General features: G+C 29.1%; 1 protein-coding gene across 2 annotated transcripts in view; it reads right to left on the bottom strand.

Annotated features, from left to right (window-relative positions):
- Positions 1 to 22,351, bottom strand: part of LOC107444745 (very long chain fatty acid elongase 7) — a 31,332-nt gene extending 8,981 nt beyond the window's left edge. The window contains exons 1-5 of one of the 2 annotated variants that reach the window (XM_071179872.2): positions 22,211 to 22,351; positions 4,412 to 4,573; positions 1,906 to 2,096; positions 1,745 to 1,825; positions 489 to 545 (exon numbers count right to left, since the gene is read on the bottom strand). In XM_071179872.2, coding sequence (XP_071035973.2) covers positions 489 to 545; positions 1,745 to 1,825; positions 1,906 to 2,096; positions 4,412 to 4,460 — 378 coding nt within the window. In that variant the 5' untranslated portion in view covers positions 4,461 to 4,573; positions 22,211 to 22,351. Of the gene's footprint in view, positions 1 to 488; positions 546 to 1,744; positions 1,826 to 1,905; positions 2,097 to 4,411; positions 4,574 to 16,310; positions 16,449 to 22,210 lie in introns of those variants that run through there. The other variant, XM_016058968.4, reaches the window with a different exon arrangement.
- Between the last annotated feature and the right edge of the window lie 3,487 nt (positions 22,352 to 25,838).

The raw sequence follows: 25,838 nt of genomic DNA, 5'->3' as shown, positions 1-25,838 counted from the left end.
ACACAAGTCTTGTTTACAAATTGTCTTCACAATTAAAAGTTGTGGACCCAACCTTGTCGGTAGTTTCTTTCAGTATTCTTAGACAAGATCATATTTGCTATCTATTTCTATCTACCTATCTAGTCATATAAAACACTAATGCGTATGAATGTATATGGTTAAAAAACCGAAGAAAATTATTTGGCAAAGAACTGAAAACTGTAATACCAAATGAGAAGTCATGAACGTGAAAAACAAAGCAACGTATAATAAAAAAAGGCATAAAATAAACAGGATTTACCAAAGAAATCCATACCTAATCTATTTGAAGCATAAATTATGTCTATTTAGACGCTCGTTTTCAATTACCATTAATGAAGGTTTTCCTATATTAAAATTCTTTAATTATATGGACGTAACCATTTAAACTATAAAATGTGAGCGTATTAAATTGTAGTTTATATAAGCACAATAAGAGGTATAATTCCAAACAATAAATATGAACTTACCGTGTCAGAAAACTCAACAAATTTCGTTAAATAAAATAAATATCCAAATCGCACCATCTGAAAATGAAAAAAGATTTATATTCATAAATAAATTTTTAATTCAGACATTAAATTATAAACCATCATCCATATTTATCTAAGCTACTGGGATGATTTAAGTAATTTTCGTAGGAAAATTTCAGATGCTGATTTTAGCTATACTGTTCTGAGTTAACCTTCATGATATCAGTCGCATATTTTAGTGAAATTTAAGTTATTAAACTAATGTACCTACAGTATGACGTACCATATGCCATACCTTCAAGCAATGTAACTTCTGTACTGATGCAATATTTATCGATCTTATTTGGAAAAAAATCAATTCATTAAAAATTGGTTGGCTTTATACAAAAATTTGTATTGTTACAACCACTAACGATACTGAATGATTGAATAAGTGGGAAAAGTTATATGAATGTCATATTATATAACAAAAGGAATTTTAACAAATGCTATTTGTTAAAATTCATTTTGGGAAGATATATAAAACAACTTAGGTATATAATTAATATATCTATCAATTGTATCAATCCACTAGTATCCACTTGGGAATCAATTGTATCAAGATTATGGTAATTAATCAAATAATCAAACTATTTTCACAAATTATTTTACTAATGCATAAATGTTATTGATACATCAATTATCTGTTATAAAATCCACCAATATATTGACGTAGTTCATTTTAATTTAATTTAGATTCAATTTTAATACAATAATTATTAACAGTTAGAAATTATATCTGTACTTAATCATGATTTAAAACCTTTATTAATTACAATGATGCAATATATTTTAAAGCAACTTTATAAATATGTTGACATCGCTTTGAATTTGTAGGTATATTATTCTTCAATTGGTGATGACAACAATGCGATTACAATATTATAATGATTAGAAAAAGTGAAATACTTTTAAAATAGGTGCTTTCATTTATATACGAATAAAACAATTTCAGGTAAAAAAAATCTGGTTAACAAAACAAAAATATATGGCATTTAAACCATTCATTTGGGTAATTCTTTCCTTCATGTGGTAACAATTTAAAGTATGTTCCATAAAATACTTATTAAACTATTAATATCAAAATCATTCATAAGGCCATACAAACAATGGACTTAAACATTATAAATATTTTTTATAGAAAATACTTACAAAGTATACTTTTTTTTTTACTTTTCGATTAAAAATATTGATTATGAAGACATTTCGCTTACCATAACAGCTTTATGTGCATTAGAATAGTCGACTGGTTGACAAACAAGACTATAATCATTGAACCATCCATACCATCCCATCTGAAGGAAGAAAAATCCCATATAATTTAAAATTTCCAATCATATCAATTAAGTGCAAGCAACCAGAATTAATTACTTACTCCCATGAATACAGCGAAGTTAATTATGACCATTAGAAAATTGTAAAAGACCATAAGTGTGTTTAGTTGATAGGGTTGTCGATTTTTCATGAACCGTGGTCCAGCTACTGTCACAAAATAGATGTAAGCTGCTATCATGGCATAGCCAGGAAAAGGAGTCTGCATTAATGGCCAGTTTTTAACCCGGGGATCTAAAAATAAATAAGTATTAAAGCATAATAATAGTTTTATTAAAAATGTTTCGTAAAAAATTCTTTTAAAAATTTTGGAAAATTCGGGGGTCACTTAAAAGTTTAGAAATTTTCATGTTTCTTTAAAATACACTCATGGACAAAAAAATTAGCGCACCAAGAAGGAGTCGTCAAAATGAAACGAAATTTTACATACGTAATGACTACTTAGATGTAAGTAAATTATTAGAAAATCAAAGATTATCGATTTTCTTTGATTTTCTAATCATTTACTTCATTACGTATGTAAAATTTCGTTTCATTTTGACGACTCCTTCTTGGTGCGCTAATTTTTTTGTCCATGAGTGTACAATAATTTTATAACTAAGAAATATTTTTACACGATGTGTCAGAAGAGAGGTAAAGACAAAACAATACAAGCAACGAAAAAACAAAAAATTCTGTTTATTTTTATTGTTATATTACATTTTTTACTTCATTTAATTAAAATTTTGACATTGCTCAATGCTTCAAAATGAAAAATCATAACCCTAAAACAGCAATAGTACAAGGGAAAAAGTTTTTAAAGAGTTAAAAAAAAATTATTAATTAAAAGCACTACACCAAACAGAGTACAGATCGTATGGGATCGTATCGTACTAAAAGATGCTTGAAATGTTTTACTTTTATATTGTTGAGCAAAAAGTTCTTGATATATATATATATATATATATATATATATATATATATATATATATATATATATATATATATATATATATATATATATATATATATATATATATATATATATATATATATATATATATATATATATATATATATATATATATATATACAAGAATAATAGGAGTTCGTGCACTCTCTACTTAGTTCAAAATATGTATATGGGTTTCATACTTTTAAACATAGTTCATACGTATGCAAAATATACATAAAAATAAAAAGTAATTATATGAATAAGTGTAAATAAGTAAAAATATGAAATCTAAGTAGCAAATTATAAAATTTGTATGTGATAATGCGATAACTGTTTCATAATATTGCCTTTTATTATTTCAGTATTAAACAGGTTGATTCATAAAGAAGTATACAGTTTCAATGCACTATAAATCAAGAACAGTGGAAGAAATTGTATGTACCTGCAGCAAAATTGCGTAAGATTATTTTAAGTTTTGTTAAGGACAGTCACAAATATTCTAGAAATGACCCCTTAGTCACACGACCTTGGCACACGACACACCTCGAGCAAGTAGTCCATTTCTACCCAAACGCATGTTAAGATGTGAAAGCGCAAGAATCAAGTATCATGATATTGACTGTGATACTCTGTTAAAGATCAACTGAAAGATGAGGGACGAATACTTTGTACTTTTTTTACTAACACTATGAAAAATCACACGGTGTTAGGTCAGGACTTCTGGATGGCAACGGGTTAAGTTGCAACTGACGAAGTCCTCGGCTTGTACAATCAATCGGTGAGGAAGATATACATCGAGGTAATCTCAAGCGCAGGTCGACCAGTGTGCTGGTGGTGCGCCACCCAGTTGAAAAATGAAATTGCCATGTTGTCCTGCAAACTGTGCCATCAACTAGAGAGTTAGCGTATCCAAAAAAAGTGGCTTCCATGATGGATTATTTTTGACATGCGCTTGGATGAAAATGGATTAATAGCTCAAAATGTGTCATGTGACTAAAGGGTAACCCATAGAAACATCTGCGACTGTCTCTAACAAAACTTAAAATGACCCCCATGTTAGCCGCGATGGCTCAGAGGATAGAGCGTTTGCTTTCCAAAGAGGTGAACCAGGTTTGAATCCTGGCGATGGCTGGTTAATATGAATTCCGCATCTGGCTTGCACCGACCACAGTGCTGACGTGAAATATCCTCAGTGGTAGACGGATCATGGATTAAAATTCCCTTGCCGTCAGGCTAACCATGGGAGGTTATAGTCTTCCTCTCCACGTAACGCAAATGCTGGTTAGTTCCAGCAAAAAGTCCTCCACGAAGCCAAATTTCTCCCAATACTTGATCCCTTGTCTTCTGGATTGGGTTTAAATTGCAAGGATACGGAGTTAAACATTAGTTGCAGGTATCTTACAATGTTCTTGATTTATAGTGCATTAAAACTGCATACTTTTTTATGAATCACCCGGTATAATTTACTAGCATTCTACAAAAATCACAAGTACTCATTCCAGACTATATGAGAAATTTTATTTATAATTTAGTTACTTTATGATCAGAAAATCCTTTTCGTGAAATTTTAAAAATACAATTTTTGAATTTTCAAATAAAACTTTTTTCAACTTACCTCCTTGGTCAAGAAAATATTGAAATCCCTCATTGAGTTTTTCAAGCATCTTTGAATAAATTTGGAAAAGTGAGCTTTTTCAATTTTTAAGAGGATTTGTTGACCCAGATTAGTTTTTCCTGTTGACTTTTTGCATGCAAATAAAGAGGTGAGCGATAGAATCTGAAAAAGAAAATGATAAAACTGTTAGGCAAAATAGTTTGTTTATACAGCTGATTGGTTCTTTTGTGAAAAGATGACTGAAGGTCACTTTCATTATTTGAAAACAGGTCATAAAAAATTCTTCTTCATTAAATAGTTCTCAACAATACTCTAATTTTCGATAATATTCTGTTGCCATTTATCGTACGCCACAAGCTTGTATTGTTTGTCAAGAAACACAACAAAATGAAGGCTTACTTAAAAAATAAACTTTATGAGAAGGTTTTAAAGCCCTGTTAACACATAAATCTGTTTTTTAATCACGCTTTTGTCAAACAATTAGAATATATATTTTCCTCAAAGTGGCTATGTTTTTATATGAAAAAGTGTCTTAATAATTAAGAGCGTAATAATATGCTTTATTGCTCTATTTTTTCCTTATAAACATTTCCTTATAGAATTTATGTGTTTTATTAAAACATGCAAAGGAAATGAAATATTGGAAGACATAAGTTTTACCGAAAATAAATTTGCTGAGTATTTAGACTAGTAGAAAAATTTATTTAGTAAGACTGGAGGATACATTATAATAAATTTTATTTTGTGTTTTTATATCCACAATAGAGTTTACTAATGAATTGAACTTGTTAAATTGAAAATTTGCTCAAATAATTGTTCGTTTTTAACAATTAAAATTGTTTTATTATGCAAACTCCTAAAGTTTTATTTTATGAAAGAATATCAGTGAATGAAAGTAAAAGTTGTAATCACAAATTGTTTAGATATTTCCTTTTTTATTAAAAAAACACATTGGTTGTTCTTGAAGCTAATAAATTTGGTGCTGTTTGAATAAAAAAAAATATAGAAAAAAAAATCGAAAATTTATGTCTTGCTTGAGGGCTAAGTTAGCCAGTTAAAGTTATTAAGCAAACGAAGTAAATCAGATTTTGTTTTGATATGAAAACCAGAACGAAACAGAAATGAATTTTTTTCTGGAAAGCTTAGAAAATTAAAAGTGTAATGAGATCACAATTAGTTCTGGAGGTTCACAAGGGTAAAGCGAGCAGGGCAAATTTATTGAAATTAAATGGAAACAAAATTAAAGTTCAACGGGGTTCTTCACATTGGGGTAATGAATAAGAGAAGGGAACTTAGTTTGCGAAGCGATCAGAAAAGAACTTTGTTGATTTTGTTCATTCCGTCATTTTATTCCGTTCCGTTATTTCATTTGTATCTGAACAATTGAAATAGCATACAGTACCCGGATGAGTCTTAATCTAAAATACTGAAAAGAAGCAGAAAAATCATTTTATATTCAACTTTTTCAGTATCGAAACTCAAAAAGGTCTTTCAAAAAAAGTAAATACAGGTGACAGTGCCAAGGTTTTTCCGCAAAAAAGCTGTTTATTTAACGAATTGCATACCAATGACACCATCCCCATTCCTAATGTTTAATGCTAAAAATTAATTATAAAAATAATTTTAGCATTGTTGAAAAATAGTTATAAACATAATTATAACATCATTACAGCATTGTTAAAAATAATTAAATATAATATTACCATAATTGCAACATTGTTAAAAATTATTATAAATATAATTATAACATAATTTTAACATTGTTAAAAAGTAATTATAAATATATTTACAATACTGCTAAAAGACAATTATGAAAATAATTATATCATTATAACGTTGTTAAAAAAAGTTTAACATTGTTAAAAAATAAATATAATATTGTTTAATAACTCTTTTCAAACTTTTACGCAAATAAAAAAAAATTTGAAAATGAAATGAGTGACACATGTGTTACACTGATACCTCGTGAGTAATAGAAGGATGATTTGCCAAGAGTTTTCAAAAGAAAGAACGATAGTATCAAGAATAGATAGCTATAAGACTAGTAAATTGCTTTTTGTTCTTAATAAATAAGATCATATAAAAGTCAATTTATTCCTCTTAATTTCAATGGCGATGATACTCTTTTGGAAGAAATAACGCTCATGAAATTCTAATTTGAGAATATTTCAGGGGAATACATAATAAATACTGAATAGAAGCAGAAAAATACTGAAAAGAAGCAGAAAAATACTGAAAAGAAGCAGAAAAATCATTATATTTTCAACTTTTTCAGTATCGAAACTCAAAAAGGTCTTTCAAAAAAAGTAAATACAGGTAGAAGTGCCAAGATTTTTCCGCAAAAAAAGCTGCTTATTTAACGAGTTGCATACCAATGACACCATCCGCATTCTTAATGTTAAATGCTAAAAATTTATTATAAAAATAATTTTAGCATTGTTAAAAAATAGTTATAAACATAATTATAACATCATTACAGCATTGTTAAAAATAATTATAAATATAATTATAACATCATTATAGCATTGTTAAAAATAATTATAAATATAATTATACTATAATTGTAACATTGTTAAAAAATAATTTAGCATAATTTTAACATTGTTAAAAAGTAATTATAAATATATTTACAACAGTGCTAAAAGACAATTATGAAAAGAATTATAACGTTGTTTAAAAAAATTTAACGTTGTTAAAAAATGAATATAATATTGCTTAATAGCTCAAAAACTTTTCAAACTTTTCAAAACTAGCTTCAAACTTTTACGCAAATAAAAAAAAAATTTAAAATTAAATGAATCACACATGTGTTACACGGCTATCTCGTAAGTAATAGAAGGATGATTTGCCAAGAGTTTTCAAAAGAAAGAACGATAGCATCAAGAATAGATAGCTATAAGACTAGTAAATTACTTTTTGTTCTTATTAAATAAGATCATGTAAAAGTCAATTTGTTCCTCTTAATTTCAATGGCGATGATACTCTTTTGGAAGAAATAACGTTCATGAAATTCTAATTTGAGAATATTTCAAGGGAATACATAATACAATAACATCAAAATTTAAAACAATATCAAATACCATTATTTGTACATTAGGAGATTACAAAAGAATTTCAATTAATTTTTCTATAAAAAAAAGAAAAAAGAAAGAATCATAATTAGAGCTATGACGTTTATGATATAAAGAACTTATTTATAACCAAAATTAGTTTTCGAGCAAATAATTTTTCGAAAAAATTAAGTAACCGAAGATTTGAGCATCATTATTTTATCAAACTATGTCAACGTTGTTTATGATTTCAATTCATTAGTTTCAATAAATCAATACTTTTTTTAGATATATTCATTTTCAAAATTTGTTAAGTCCCAATCTTAATTTCACAGTATTAATATTAACAAAATTTTTAAAAAATAGCAATTTACAAGGATTAGTTCAAGTTCAACAGTATGTCTAAAGAAACGTAATCAAAGCTATTCACAGTATGTCTAAAGAAACGTAATCAAAGCTATTTACAGTATGTCTAAAGAAACGTAATCAAAGCTATTTACAGTATGTCTAAAGAAACGTAATCAAAGCTATTTACAGTATGTCTAAAGAAACGTAATCAAAGCTATTTACAGTATGTCTAAAGAAACGTAGCCCACAAGAAGCGAGTGAACATTACTTTAAATTTAAAGTTCTTAGGAACTACTAGACCGATTTCGCTCAATTGTATTTTGCCATTTGAAATTGCATTCTTTAAGATGATGTAAAAATTGTATACCTTACAATTCAAGTTTTTAGGCTTTTGTTAAATAAAATAATTTTAGAAAAATCTTTACTAAAAGTTACATTTTGTGTCATTGCATTAACATTAAGTGTCCTTAAACTTTGGACCACTATCCTGACCAGACTACGAGGACCATATTTCTTATATTACGGCTACCCCCTGTATTTGTAGGATAAGAAATCCATATCCATAAAAAAAAGCCATGTTTATTCAGAGAAAGTAAGTTTTTATATCAGATTTCATAACTTAAAATATCGTCCACACTACTAATAGTAATATCGCGCACGCACACTAATTAGTTAGCATATTTGAGGTCAAACCTTCGAACCATTAAGACTGAGCCTTAGAACGTGAAGATCTGATTATTCGATTAAAAGTTGTTAGGGAGGTCCGTTTATTTTTTTTGAAGCCTCTTGATTTGAAACCTTTTGATTTTACATGATATCAAACCTCTCGATTTTCTCGTCTAACTTCTGCCCATTAATTTTCAAAATTTATCAGAAGCGGTGCTCAGATACTCGATAACGCTTATTTTACCCACAAGGCTTGATTTGCCCAGTTTTTGTTTATTTATTCTCGAACATTTTAAACACGGTAGACAGAAAATCCTCACATGTACAGAGAAAAAGCAATTCACCCAAAAAAAAATTGGTGAATGGAACGCCATTTTCCGTAAATGAATCGTGGTCGGACCGTTGTTTCCTGACAGCACGATTGACAGTTCAGCATCTCAGCACATTTTTATGCTATTTTTTAGTCTGTTTGATTACTCAAGAAGATGGAGTTTGTTTTATCTGGAATGAACCATTGCCAAATACCTGCGCGACAACCTCTTTTTCATTTAACAGTTTTTTGAATACCTCCTGATTTCCAAGGGATTGTGATCTCTGGATGATCGGGTTCGATTTAAAAAGTATTGAGTACAGAAGAGTCGAACCGTCACCAAATAAAAGGCAAAAATTTAACAACAACAACAAAAAATAACGCTACCCCACAAATGTTAATGATGTCTTCAGTAATTTTACTATGCTTGAAAAAGTATTAATGGTGGTCCTTTTCTGCATTTTTTACAATTTGTGATCAATAAGCATTTTTCTCATTTAGCGTGAATATAGCAAGTTGTGAGTACGCTTTTACTATCAATAAATATTTGTCTTTGTTTCAATAAAGTATTTATTAAAATTAATTACATAAGAAGCTAACAAATTCGGTAGTAGAATTTATTTGAAACCTTCAACATCGTAAGAAAGTTCACCGCGAGTACAAAATGGCCTTTTCGTTAATGCAAGAAAATGTGATTTAAAAATACAAGAAGTAGAATTAGGTAAAGATATGAATGATAAACATAAAATTACCTATTTAAAAAAGATAATTTTGGCGAACAAAGAGTATGAAGTAAATTGTGTCAAAGAATTGTTGAAAACTGTAATAAATGAAAAGAAAGATAAAGAAGAATTTGAAAATCATAGACGCCAAGAAGAAATTGAAGAACGCAAACGCCAAAAGGAAACTAAAGAACACAAACGACAAGACGGGGTTTAAAAAAATCAAATGGAATTTGAATTACAAAAATTGCGCATTGAATCGGAGAATAGGTCAATTAATTCGGTCGTCAATCAAAATATTAATAGTACACCAATCAAATTAAAATTAGAGCTTCATCATTTGATTCAAAAGTTTAACCCTGATATCAGTTTATGTTTAATTATGTTTGAATTTTTGGCTAAACAAGCATATATAAACGAAATTTTTTGGGTTACTCACTTGTTTCGCTTACTTCCTTACGACTTAGTTCAGTTAATCGCCTGAGAAACGGAAGAAATTGCAAACGATTTTATAATCATTTGCAATTTCAAGCAGATTTTTCAGACAAATTCAAGCAGAATCGTTTGGTGGCAGATTTTATTAAAGCGGTATAAATTAGAACCCGAAAAATTTCACCAAAAGCCTTTCATGCATACTAAGAATGTAAGAAGTATATGGAAAAATTCTACCTACTAAATGGAGCTTGAAGTATATAGTTTTTAAAAGTTAAGAGTTCTTATTATATCGGATCAGATGAAACGTAAAGTGACGCAAGAAGTAAAAGATCATTTTATTGATGATTGGTTCATTAATCCAGATGATTTAGTAGAAAAAATGGACGATTATGATAATTTGATATCAACTTTTAACAATAAACAACCGCGTAAGGAATCTACCATACATCGCTTGGGCCAGAATAGGGAAAATATTTCATATCGAATATCGTGACGAAGAACTATTTAATTATTTCTTAGTTGTAGAAAAAGTAATTACAGTCTTAACAGCCAAACTATAAAAGATAAGTTTCCATTGTCAAAAATTGGTGATTTTTTGAAGCAATTGGGTGCTTACACTTCATGAAGACCTCACATACCCACAGATGTGAGCTATGACGTCAGCGCCAGCTAATCTTTATCAACAAAATGGCGTATTAAAGTTGAGCTAAGTTTCTCTACATACGTTAGAATGTTAATTAACTAAAAATTAATTAAAGAGAAGTATCGCACATTGAATCAGTTGAAATACGAGCTTGGCTTACTTGAAATAAAATGGAAAAAGCAGTTGCTAAGGTAAACAAATGCCACGTTCCAACATCCAATCAGGATCGAGATACCAACATTACGTCTCTTGCAGTGTATCCCATTATGAGACTGCAGTTATTTTACAGCTTTAGACTTGGAGCACGATTATCTACAAATACCCCTAACCAGAAAAGCAAAGCTGAAATCTGCCTTTATGTCCGTTGTACAGCAATGGTTGGTGTGTTATGTTATTTAGGTGGTATACTTGTTAGCTAAAACGTGGGGACAAATCATACGAAAGTTAACTGAGGTATTTAAAGCATTATTTTTCGCGAATTTAACTCTGAAATTACCAAAATGTGAGTTTGGAAAGAAAGAAGTGGAGTATCGAGGATTTATTATAAATAAAAACAGAATTAAGCGTGTATCAAGAAAAGTAGAAGTAATATCTAAGTTTCCCAAACCTAAAAATACACCTAATATTTTAAGATTTCTTGGCTTAACAAGTTTTTTTAGAAGATTTATCCCAAACTTTGCCATTAAAGCTATATATTTAACACAGCTGACGAAACAGAATAAAATTTTCAAATGGGAAAAGAATCAAGAAGAGGCGTTGGAAACCTTTTAACGGGAGTTAACGAATCAACCAATCATAAGAACACAAACGAATCAACCAATAACTAATTAATAAATCAGCGCTTCAGGATTATAAAGAGGCAAATGCTCTTTATAATATTGAAGCGAAAACTGAAGTTCACGCTGGTTGCATGAGCAGATGGTATAGCTGGTATGTTCCTTCAGATAGGAAACGATAACAAATGACATTTAGTTTACTGTGTGAATAAGAAGACTACAGAGACGGAAAAAAAGTATCATTTCAGTAGGTTAGAGTTAATGGCAATAGTATGGACGCTAGAACGACTTAGACAATTTTTTGTTGGGCATCAATTTTACAGTAGTAACCGTCTGCCAAGCTTTAATTTATATGAATGCTGAGAAATCAAAGAACCCTTAGAAGCCCATCTTATTTCATATTGCTAATCTAGTAAGTTTCATTGCAATAAATTTTAAGTTTAGTTCAACTGAGGTCAATTAAAATGTCAGGATGGTCGAATGTAAACGCATATATATATAGTAAATAAGAAATGGCAACAGCGGTATGCTTTGTTTTGTAATATTAAAAAAAATATTGTAGAACGTCGATACAAAAAGTGCGTGTATATTGCAAGTTACGAGTAAGCGTATACTATCAATAAATATTTGTTTTTGGTTCTGAAAAGGATTTATTAATGTTAAATTATTTACAAAAGAAGTCAACACGAGGCTTCGTATATTATAAACATCTTGGTAGCCCTCACAAACTCAGTGCTTCAAGGATCTTCACTGCATGGTGTTTTGGTAATATGATATTTAAATAATAAATATACAAAATAAATTTCCCGTCCAACTCTAATAGATTCTTAACTATAGCACATATAACATACCTAGACGAAAGAAAAGCTTAGGGACAACAGATGGAGTTTAAACTCCGTTTTCGAAGCAAGAGTGCTTGAGACCAAATTCATGATAAGTTTTAAAAAAATTGTCAATCAAAGAAAAATTTACTAAGCGTGTTTCAGAATTTTATTATTTAGTGTCACCTATTTTGTAATTTTTACTGATGATTTAATCTTTTTGTTGAATAAATTTAAAGGTAGTTGAGCATCAAAAGTTGAAGTCGAATTTATCATAAGCTGAAGTCCAATTCATACAAAAGTTAAAAATGAAATTATTTTCGAATAAATATTTCTCTTAAGTTTTTCCTGTGCATTTTTTTTTATCAAACAGAATACATAATAATTCCACTTGCTTTAATATTCCAATTCCTGCCGCAGAGATAAAAAAGTAGGGTCAAAATTACCAGAATATGGTAAAATGCGCCGTTTTTCTGACTCTAAGGGAACACCAAAAAGCTCGGTATTTTTTCCCGAAGCACTTTGGTAAAACTAAGAATTAAATATAGTTTTATAATGCGTAATGAAATTTGATAATTTTATTACAATGCTTCAGAACAGGGCATAAAATCATTTATTCGGTTAAATTTGCTTTTCATTATTGTGCTTTCTATTAAATGGGTGGTTAAAAGAACTATAATTTTAAAAACAAGAATTTACAGTAAAACGTAATTACATGAATGGAAATCAGTACCAAACAGTATGGTAATTTTACTAGAATTTTTTTCTCCGTGTGAAACCTTTCACGTGAAAATTTTGCTTATTTGAAGCCTAATTTTGCAAAAATTTTTATACTTTAGAAGTAAAGTAATTGTTACCTAATTTGTTACTTAATTAATTATCACTTAAATTTTTTTAACTACTTTTAAATTTATAACACGAATAGATGAAGTAATCAGTAAAATGTTCTTTTTTCAAACAAGTGCGCAAAAAAGAGACACAAAATTGAAAAAAGCTTGAGGCCGTGTAAAACACGTTTAATAATTAGAATGTACTGAATAAACTTTCCTTCGTAATTAATGCATCTGAATGCTGAGAAGTAAAGTGAAATTATGACATCAGGTTAATGCTTTCTCACTCATTTATGCCATGAGATCTATTCTCTTAATTGAACGTAACAAAGCATTTATCTCACTTTACGGGTTATGTTAAAGTATAGGAAAATACATTTTAACAATATCTTTTTGTTAAAAATTAAAAAAAAATATTTTTGCTGCTTTTGTACTTGATATAATATGCACTTTACAATAACCTGGGTGTTAAAAATACTAATTCATAGCTATAAATTGTTAAAGACTTAAAAGAAGCAATATATTGCTGTGAGTTCATGAAAGTTCAATTAATTCAATCTATTATTATGCAACGTTAAAAATTCAATTAATTCAGTATGTTATAGTATATTGTTCATAGTGTAATTAATTCAATCTACTGATTTACAATATTAAAAATTATATATTATTCAATATTATTCAATTTATCGCTGCAAATTGTTAAAATTTAATTAATTAAGTCTACTATTCTGCACTGTTAAAATTCTAATAACTCAATGTATTGCCACACATTGTTAAAATTATAAGATTATGTTAAACCATAAAACTGTTGAAAATTATTTGCAATCATTGCAAGGTTCCAAATTTGGCCATATTATCATTATCCTTCGTAAACATAAATCCCGGTTCAACAAAAAATATGTTATTAAGTTATTCAAATCATTATTATCAAATCATAATTTTTCAAATTATATGTTATTCAAATCTACACATAACAGTTCTAATAAAGTAATTCACATTTACATAACTATTCGTGAAATTTTAATATACATGCTACATGCAATCAGAGGGTGTTCTTTATAGTTTTGCCTGTGTCGTTTGATTCCTGGCGTTGAGAACATGAACTCTGTGATGCATGTCTGAACAATAAACAACATATAAACAATAAACAACATATATATATAATGGTGGAGAGGTTGTAGAATTATAATTTTTAAATACAGTTGTGCTGTGCATTCGGCTTGATTACTATCGAAGTTTCTACACTGGTGGACAAAATTAAGAGATGAAAAGCATTGGCACATGCAAGATACCCCCACAACGCTCCATGTGCTGGACAATGGTTCCGTGAATGCCCAGAGGTACAGGCAGGAGGTCCTAGAGCGTCTTTTCAGGGGCGCTGTTGGCCCTGAGTTCATTTTTATGGACGACAATGCGCGACCACATAGGGCTCTCATGGTTGATGAGTATCTGGAAAGCGATGATACTCAACGACTGAATTGGCCAGCCAAATCCCCTGACCTGAATCCTATTGAACATGCTTGGGATGCTCTTGGGAGAGCTATTGCGATGCGCCAACCTCCCCCACAGAGCCATTCTGGAGTTAAAAATTGCTCTGGTGGAAGAATGGGAGGGTCTTCCTCAAGTCCTCCTTAACTCCCTTATTAACAGCATGCATACTCGTTGTGCATGCTATCTGTCTGTCAGGGGTGACCATACACCATACTAGAGGCAACACACACTGTACAAGCCTCACATTTATTGTCATCTTTTATCCTTAAGTTCAGACTACATTGGATTTATTGGCAATAGGTCTTGCCACTGAATGGCACTTTCATTTTTGTTTTGCATACTTTATTATCATGGAATAAACTATATCCACACCAAATTTCATTTATTTATATTCAGTATTTTTTGAGATATTTGGGAAAATGTCTTCCATCTCTTAATTTTGTCCACCAGTGTATGTTGTGAACAAGATAACTTTGAAAAGTGACCATGCTGGTCGCCAAAGGCGTCTTTCAATGTATAAAACAAAAGTTAAAAATATTTTTTGTTAATAATAATAAAGTTGTCTCATATAGTAGTCATATTGTCTTATAAACGTTATTATTGACAGGGAAATCACATGGTAAGATTCAGTTTTCCCTCACTAACTTCCGTATTGTTTTAGTTGTCATCAGCACTTATAATTTATATTGCACAATACTTTGTATAACATCCCATGTTATATAGTTGAACACTTCTAATTTATACATATATTTAGTACCTGTATAAGAGAATAGTTTCAACTTTAGTAGAAAAGACTGTTTCATGCCAACACTGGGAAAATTCCGGATAAAACTACGATAAAAAATAATGGCGCATCGAGTGCCGGTGCTTCTCACCGTAAAATTATTTTTTGCCCTAAAATTGTACGGAGCAAAATATCCGATATAGAGTAATTTTTAAACAGTAAGTTTTACTGTAAAATCACAGACTGACTATTATTAAATAAATATTACTGCAAAAACTGCGGTATAAAATTTTACGGTAAAACTGAACTTTATGGTAGAATTGAATTCTATAGTAAAAGTGTATTTCATGGTAAAATGGATTTTGTGAAAGCTTTATTCAGGTTGCCAGTACTTTTTACCGTAATTTTCTCCGAAATTTCTTCAAGTGAAGAAATAGCAACTATTGGAAGCAATCAACAGAGTTAATGAGCTGCAATAAACAGGGGGGCTTAAACCCCCTATACCGGCTTACATATGTTTTCAAATAGATTCCAGAGCAAACACAATTCTTTTTACTACTTATATAATTGATAGCTTCAAAAAACTGTTCTACGTCACCACTATAAAAAAAAATTCCGCTTAAAACTACGATAAAACAATTAATTTCGAAGCAGACAAACAATAATTATGTAGCAAAAATGATAGATTGCCGACCCGTAGTGAGCCGAGGGTGGAGGCACCTAATTGCTTAATCTTTGTCCTCAAAGTTGTTTTGCGCACAACAAATAAGTTTTTCACGTGTTTTCCTTGCGCTAAATATGATTTTAATCAACGAAACAGACTTTATTTTTCATCAAAATTTTCTACGAATCTTAATTTTTTTTCAAAAATTATTTCGAATTTTTAACAGAAAAAGAATTAAGATATTTGCTTTTCAACACTTTATTAACAGCAGGGGACAAAAATTCTGAAAATTATGAATATATATATATATATATATTTATGAGCATATTTAAAATTTAAAAATATGAATGAATGAAGCACCGGTCTTAAATTGTGTAATGAATAGATTGACAAAAAGATAAGCTGGATAAGAAACTCACCACACTTTTTGAGATCGAACCAACACCTGTAGTTTTTCACTTTCAACTGGAACACTTTTCTCGACCGAGAGAGTAGGTCAAACACGGATGTTGTTTAACACGTGAAAGTGTTCTCTCAACGGACTTCATATCCAATGATATCCTGCAGGCGATTTTTTTCACGAAGAAAGGAATTTGTAAAAGGGACGATTCGAATAAAAAGAATAGAAAAGAATTGCATGACTTTTTAATAGGGTTACCATCTTAATCCACATTGTTTTTGTTTATGCTTTATGCGCAAAGGCGTGCATCGTATTTGTGTTTTTGTGAAATGCGCTTTGTAATACGGGTGCAAGACTTATCTCTTAATGTTAAAGCATAAGAAGTCTCAGCAAGCAATCTTATAATTTATGAGGAATATGTTTAATATATATATATATATATATATATATATATATATATATATATATATATATATATATATATATATATATATATATATATATATATATATATATATATATATATATATATATATATATATATATATATATATATATATATATATATATATATATATATATATATATATATATATATATATATATATATATATATATATATATATATATATATATATATATATATATATATATATATATATATATATATATATATATATATATATATATATATATATATATATATATATATATATATATATATATATATATATATATATATATATATATATATATAATATAGAATATAGAATATCCATGAAAATGTTTAAGCATAGTAAAGGAGTTTACGTATATAAGTGTATAAAATCTGTGAAAAATGCATTTAAACATATAGATTTGTGCATATTAATTATAAGAAATAAAGCATTTTTTCTTAATTATTACACATTATCTTTAAAAAATAGGCTTAAATGATCATTATACTTATGAAAAAACCTTATTATACTATTATTTTTTATTATTATTATATTATTATTATCATCCGTGTTTGGACTTTAATTCATTAGCTTTCAAAAACTCTTTAAAATTTTTATCTCTGATTTTTAAAGAAAAATGTACAGTTTTTTTTTTTTTTTTTTTTTTTTTTTTTTTTTTTGTAGGCTGCCTGACGAAACCGAAACCGGAAGTAAATACCGAAAAACGAAACTAAAATGTTTTTTGGTTTGGTTAGAGAATTTTAATGCTTATTCATTTTAATAAATGATATTTTTAAAAGCAATAAAATTCATTTTCGGAAATTAATTTTTGAATTATTAGTTTTATTATTGTTAGAATTTTCTCGCAAAGTTTTAAAAAATGGATTTTTTTGAACAATGATGATTTTGCAAAAATTTCTTTGCGCTGACGTGCGTAATAAAAAATATTTATTATAGAATTCTTTGAAATGTTTTGTTTTGTTGAAATTGTTAGCAATATTTTAAACTAGAAGCTAAGATCTAAGAGTTCTAAACTCTTAGAGTTCTAACTCTAGAAGCTAAGATCTAAGTTTTATTATTGTTAGAATTTTCTCGCAAAGTTTTAAAAAATGGATTTTTTTGAACAATGATGATTTTGCAAAAATTTCTTTGCGCTGACGTGCGTAATAAAAAATATTTATTATAGAATTCTTTGAAATGTTTTGTTTTGTTGAAATTGTTAGCAATATTTTAAACTAGAAGCTAAGATCTAAGAGTGAATTTGCTATTTTTTATCAAGCTTTAAGTAGGAATACTTAGATATTAATTCGATAATATTAATTCAATATTAAACAATGTATTTAGTTCTATTTCAATTCAGTTTTAAATTCTTTTTTTCTTCATATTTTAGATCAAATCACTGCTAATTACATAATTATTTTATTACTTTATTTTTATTTTATGTTATTTCTTTATTTTTCAAGATGTGTCAATATATCATACTTTCCTCGTAAATAATTTGTATTAAAAGATGTTTAATAATGTTTTTGAAATTTTGCCTAACTTAGTTATTTTGTTCTTCGCTTAATAATTAAAAGAAATGTCAAAATTTATTCCAAAACAAATTAGAATTGAAATGTTACAGTTTGCTAACAACGGTCAAATTGCTTGTCGGTCTGTGTAAACCAAGTCTTTAATAACTCAAATTTTATTGATGTCTATAAAAAACAGCAATAATGAAATTAATTTTATCAGTATTAATAAAATTATTCAAAAGTTTTCCTTCTTCAAAATGAGGTCGAGACAAGCTTTTCTATTGCTTCCTTATATTAAATTATCATTTAGTTTTATTTCTTCATTATGAACTTTTTTCCGTTATAATTTTTACTATTCCTGAGAATTATATTTATTTCTCATAAATTTTATTTCCCGGCTTTTTATAAATTTGAATATATATGCCATGCGACTAAAGATAAAGCTAAAGCTTTATTTTGTTATTATATAAAATCACTTCAACATTCTTCCCTTTAAGTTTGGGAATAACAGGTATACCTTACAGAAAAAAGAGATAGAATGAGAATTCATAAAAAAGGGAGAAATTTGGAATGCTATTATTTTAAAACAATAAAATTAAACCCACATTTATTTTATAATAACTCAAACTTTCTATAAATTTTAAAACCATAAAACAAAACTTATACACTGTAAGAAAATTCCGAATCAAATTAGGTAAAATATTTTACGGTTAAAATAGATTTTACGGATAATGCACAAAAAGTGACGGTACTTTTTATACCATAATTTGATATGGAATTTTTTACAGTGTAGGAAATATCATAAAATAGGATGTGGAATGCAAGAAAAAAAATAGAGTTACAAGTAGTATTTATCTTTCATTTCAATCGGAGGAATAAAGCAAATCACGCCGTTTTGATTCAACTAATTATTAATTTTAAGTGTCCACTTTTCTGAACTACGGTGCATAGTAATTCTTCGATTAACAAAATTTTTTACTTAGAATTTCTAAACCCTAATTCACTACACATATTGAACTCTAAACAAATAAGCTTCCACAAGTAACTATTTCAAAGAAATGAAATATAGACATTAACGACGCAAAAAAACATTCACCGTAAAGCAACAGTTTTAATCTGTTAGGCTATGTTATGATACACATACCATGCATAGATCATATTCAATACCATATTTTATTTAAACCTATACAAAGCTGCAACAGCAGCTTTGGTAAAGTTTGACAAAGTTGAAAAGATACTTGAAATTTTAAAAATTTAAATTTTGTAACTATATTTTACACAGCACATTCACTGACGAAAAAAATTGATGAAATTACCGTACTGTATCGTAATGACATACTGGTAGGAAGTACCATAATTCTAGTATTAAAAACAATAATATACGGTACATAAACAATTCATTTGGTAATTTTTCCAATCATGCGTTTACCGGAAATTCTGGTTTTCAAAATTATGGCTCTAGTTATCTATACATATTTAGTAAAAAATACAAATCTGAAAAGTAATTTAACCGATTAAAGGGTTTTTATGCCACGCTCTAAAATATCATGCACTGTTTTTACCAAATTTCATCACATATTATGAAACCATATTTTAGGGTTAATTTTGGCAAAGTCATTACCTAAGCGCTGCGTTAAAAATTTAAGCTCCGAAAGCTTTTCGGTGTTCTCATAGAGCCAGAAACATGATATATTTTACCATACTCTGGTAGTTTTGATTTATTTACAAAAAAAAAAACCTTTTTATTTCACTCCAAAACATCTCATTACAAAATTGGTAGAAAAAACTACTGCTATCTAACTAAAATCGACTATAACATATTTTTGAGCCTGGGAAATCCCAAGTAATCAAAATGATAGGTACTGTTCCATGCGGGTGGTCTTTTGTGGTCTTTTGCCGCAGTACATATATCAGGTACCTATTACCACAGTATATATGACCACATTTAAGTAAGCATGACTGGCTGCTATAATAGTCGGAATTTTTAACGGTTTCAAAGACGGAATAGTACCAAATATTGTTATATATGTTCACTATAACAGCTCACAAGCACTATTGGGTGTGGTTTTCACTGTAAATCGACTTGGAGAGAGCTTGTTGAAATGCTGCTAAGGAGTATATTTTAATGAAAAAAGTTGTTATGAACGGGCTTGTTCTGGAACCATTCTTAACTTGACACATGGCTGCTATATTCTGTCTCGTGTCACTTACTGTTGCGAACCCTTCATGGCATCATCTAAACCGGTGATCGCCTGTCTCGAATGATTTCCCATCTTGTATCTATTTTTTTTTATGTCTGTTTACACTGGTGCCTTAAAACAAACTTTTTTATCCATGCACTAACACTTTTATTATCTATGCACTACATAAATATTGAATCCACTGTGGAAAAAAAAGATCTTACCGAGAAAGAAATTTAAGTGAACCAGATTGTTCTTTCCTGTCGAATTATTCCCCATTGAGATCTTAAAAAACAGAATTGCTAGCTTTCTTTAAGGAGTGCTTCTAGTTAGAGATCAGCTAGATCTTGGCTTTGAAATTGAGTGTGCAATGCCCAACAAAGCAATGCCCTACTGACAGAAAAGAATACATAATAGAAATAATCTTCTGTGTGTAATCCCTAAGAAACAAACAAACAACCGAATTTAAGAATCTTTGGCTCTGGAGACCTTAGATGCTTTTTAACCTGAGAGTGAATGGCTACACGTGGTTACAGGTGATTATACGTTGGTCGACAGTCAAAGCAAGCATGCTTTTTTTTATTCTACAGTCCTGTCGGGTAAAACAGAACTGCTTCCGATTCTGAAATTACAGCCATTATAGCTTTGCCCCAACTACAATACCACTATGCTTCAACTTTTTTCGAAAGTTGCTTTCCTCTTTGACTCTAAAGCGGCTCTTGAAGCAATTTGTTCTTCTAAGTCTGTTATGTCAGAGGAAATTTTAAAACGTCTCCATTAATTAACATCTTTACTATAAATGGTAAAGAGGTTGCCATTCAGTGGATACCTACCACACTGTGTCCTTCATGGAAATGTAAGAGCAGATTTCTTGGGAAAGAAAAGGTCCATCCCTGCTCCAAAAAAGTAACCATCTTAAACTGCGAAAAGATTAAAAGAGAATTCAGTCAGAAAAGCTTTTTGGGGCGATGTTATTGAAAAAGTATTCAAAATATTTTTTTTTTTAATAATACGTCCCGTTATGGCCTGGAAAAAAATCAGTTGCTGCCATCTCTTTTGGAGAAATATTGAAGGCTAAAAACGAATTATATTCTAAGGACTATATACTGAGAAAGAGGAATATGATTAAAGCCTTCATAATATGGTGAAATTTACCTTTTATCTGGCTCTATGGGAACAACCAAAAAGTTCAATAATTTTCGATGAAGCGCTTTGATAATGACTATGGTAAAATGAAGGATGAAATAAAGTTTTGTAATATGTGAGAAAATTTGGCAAAAGTGGTATAATTTGGTAATTTTATCATGATGCCTTGGATACCATATTACAAAACCATCTATTCGGTTGAATATATTTTTTAATTTTGTATTTTTCACAAAATGCGTCATAATAAGAGCTATAATTTTGGAAACCAGAACTTCTATGGTAAACTATTACCATGTGTACGAAAAAATTCATAAATGAATAGTTTAAACTCCGTATATTTTGACTTTATCACCGGAACTTTGATTTTTGTTTCTTACCAGAAATGTCATTATCATACAGTACGGTAATTTTACCAGATTTTTTTTTCCTCCGTTTACTGCAGACCAACTTAATTTCATTTGTTCGCTTTTATTTTGTTACTGCTTTTTCTGTTTTGTCCGCAGTTGGCTTTGTAATCTCTCATTAGAAGGGCAAAAAATGTTCACTATAACGCGAATAGTCTTTTAATTTTTTTTCAAATGGATTTCGAGTATGAAATTTATATAAATGCTGCTATAAAATAGAATAAATATTACAACTTACCACAAAAAATGGCTAATTCATCATATTTATTTTGGTTCTACATAAATTTGGGTAACATACAACACACAAGTGAATGCAGATGTCTAACTTTAAATTTAACTTTTATTATTAACCTTCTAAACACTACGTGAGCTATGCTCTGTTATAATGGTTGATAATTTGAAATTCGCTTAGAATATGACTCAAAGCATTTTATTTTTGGTAGAAGAAAAACATCATTAGATCGAAAATATCAGCAATAAAATATCTCCCGTGGAGTGGTTATTGAATTTAATAAAGCTTTTAAAACGCTTATCTCGTTTAAATGGATGAATCAGGTATAAATTTAGAGTTATCTATTAGTTTTTGAATACATTACCCATAAAAACGGGGATGTCTCATTTAAATTCGAATAAACGGAAGTGATTAGTTGCTAAGAATGTTTCGTGCAGAATTTTGATTTAATTAATTGTTACACGCTGATATTAGAAATCGAAAAATATATCAACTTCTTAAATCCGCAGTAAATGATATAATTTGAATTTTCCCATTTTTGAAGATCGAGTTATTTTCTCTGGACGAAGCTTAATGTTAAATGTTTTTAATCATGTCATTTTATTTAACTGATTATAATTAACAATAAGCTATAAATAAAAACGAGAAAATAGTTTCGAAAAATAATATCAATGTGGTATGGATATTTTTAGGCAAGACTTTTTGATTAAAACAATATTTTTTCTAACAATTATAATTGTAATAGCTCTTTTCCTCCGGGACAGGTAAATCAAGGACTTATTTTAATTATTTTTTATGTTAGGATATCTTTCTCGATATTGTTTAACTGCTTTATACCGTATTAACAATACAGTATACGATATCACAAAACAATAACTTCTCGAATAAATAAAATAAAATGAAATAATTGGGGAAATAAACCGATCTTGAAGTGTCAGTGCGCCGGGCTTCTTGCGTTAAAATTTCTAATAAAAATAATAAAAGTACAATTCTGCGCAAAGAGCCATCTTTATTATTATTATTATTAGTAGTAGTAGTAGTATTGTTTTTTGTATTATTATTAGTAGTTGTAGTATTTGTATTATTATTACTATTCGAAAATGTAAGCATTATGTTTGTATGAACCTTGGCCAAAGAATACCAAGGTCTGAACAATAATACTTAAGGACCATCCACTCTGATGTCATCAACGACGCGTTTCTTAAAATTTCTCCTCGTCTGCATCCTCAACAAAATAAATAAGTTGATTAAAATGTATTCAAAATATTTGTGTGAGGTTCTTATTTAGTGAGCTCTTTTTGACGATCTCTGTCAGAGATCTCACGTTGTGGTCAGAGTGCACTAAGGTCGAGGATATCAATGATTTATTTTTAGAGTTAAAAGTATAATTGAAAAAAAAAGTTATTTTGGGAGTATCTAATCAAATCAAACAAACAAACTGTAGCCCACTGAAATGCAACTACGGAGTTAAAATTTTGCGTACTGAAAAATCTATTTATATTTGTTGTACAAAATTTATTTTTCCCGCACGATATCTTTACCTTATTATTTTATTAGCTCGCGCTCGAGTAGATATTAATCAAAAGTGTCAGAGAGAGAGAGATTACATGTTGCTAGATATAAATTTCTTCTTATTGAATTACATAATCTGCATTCCATAAATATTTTTTTCCACGACTATTTTTCAAATGTAGATAATCGTCTATTTCGTTACTATTACCATATTGACAAAATATTCTCACATAAAGTTCCAATAATTGCAAATTTTGAGAACATAATGTTTTGTGTTTTCATGAAAAAATATTGACGTTTAAGAAGAAAAAACAATGATTAATGAGAAGCAATTATGAGGTTTGGAAAGCAGTGTTGAGCCTCCTGGTTGCTTTAAAAAAAGGGCATATAAAGACATCTTTTGAATAATGAATTATTCTACCCATTTAGTACATTTCTTATATAAAATAAGGCAAGTTTTCCTATACTAGGAGACAAGCTTTCCAACGCGCAACAGTACTAGGAGACAATACCTTCAATAGGATAGATCCGTTCAGCTAAGAAAAACATTTACTTTCGTCACAAGGATTTCTAAAATAAAACAAGGTTAAGATAACTTCGTATAAGTTAAAGAACCTCTTTTTAACTTAAAATCTCAAAATCTTTAGATCTATAATTGTAGAGAAATGGAGGATGCATTGTAGTTGGTTTTCCCACAAGGTTAAAAGTACGATGCAGGTGACCTTTAAGTTTACAACCATTGTGACGACGATAGCTTATCAGATTTTACTTGTCATTACGAACAAATAATTGGAAGAGAAAAACACCCTTTAACTAGCCACTTTCTGTCACTTCAACTTTGCTTCATCCAGACAGCCACAATGAAGCAAATTGAATTAGATAAACCAGACATTAAACCTTATGCAAAAACAGTCGTAACCTTGATAATGTCAATTTCCCGTCCACCTCTCATTATATATTCGTCAAGAAATGCACTAACTAACGTTAAAACTAGTTCGAATGCACGTAGAACATGGAGCTAATTAGTGCAAGAAGGAATATGCGATAACGATTGAAATTTCGAGGAACAAGTATTTAGTATTCTAGGAAGTTTTCCACTCGTCAAGGGTTGAAAACCTTGTTTCGATTTGAGTTTACGAACTACTACTTATTTATTTGTAATTTAGTATTGCAGCTTGTTCTTAAAAAGTTCTGACGTCAGATTAAATAATGGTTTCTAACAAGTAATATGCTATTTCTTATAACTATTGTGAGATTGTTATTCCTGATTGTTAAATTAAGCATAGTCCATTTTTAGCCAGCGCACTGTATGCTAATTATGAAAATAGCACACAATTTCTGTCTGAAATAAAGTCACAATTTTCTGATCTGACTTTTTGATATTTGAAAAGTTGCTGCTTTGCTGTATTTTTTTTTTTAAAAAAATTTCTTATTTCTTATGAGCGTAAGAATCCAAAACTACTGCAAAAATATAGTTACTTAAATAAGTTTTGTCTAGGTTGTGTGTGGATAATTTCAAAGAATTGGTGATTTTTTTTAAATTTTTAATATTTAACCTTGATTAAGTTCAGACAAGGACCTGATCTTTTAAAATTTGAACAATTGTTGCAACGCTATATTTTTATGAACATAAGAATTCAAAACTGTTGCAAATTATTTATTTGTTTAAATAAGTTTTGTCTAGGTTTGATAATTTCGAACAATTGGCGGTATTTTAAAGTATTTAATATTTTAACTTGATTAAGTGATTTGGCCTAAAATTCTGTACCGAGATTTGGTTTGGGGGAGGGTAAAAGAGGGGAGTTAAATACTGATATTTAAGCAAATAAGATATTGTTCCTGATATAGTTTTTCCAATGAATCGCATGCGATGATAGTTGCAATAGTTTAGAATTTATAAGGGTCTTAAATACAAAAAGTAAAATTTTGCTGTTAATATTGCAATGTACTCAAGGGAAATGTTTCCTCTAAATTTCGTACGTTGAATGAAATTAAATTAGGAAAAAAGTAGATGTGACAAATAGTTCTTAAGTTGTATGGATTTTTATGTAGAAAGGGTAGGGGAGAGTGGGGTCAATTGTAACAGGGTACGATTGCAACAGAGCGAAAATTTCGAGTGTCG

The sequence above is a fragment of the Parasteatoda tepidariorum genome, chromosome 1 (genome assembly GCF_982258835.1).
Source record: "Parasteatoda tepidariorum strain Cologne lab strain chromosome 1, Ptep-v5.0, whole genome shotgun sequence".
Taxonomy (NCBI): Eukaryota; Metazoa; Arthropoda; class Arachnida; order Araneae; family Theridiidae; genus Parasteatoda; species Parasteatoda tepidariorum.
The sequence above is the reverse complement of the archived record's forward strand: the minus strand, read 5'-3'. Positions and strand labels throughout refer to the sequence as shown.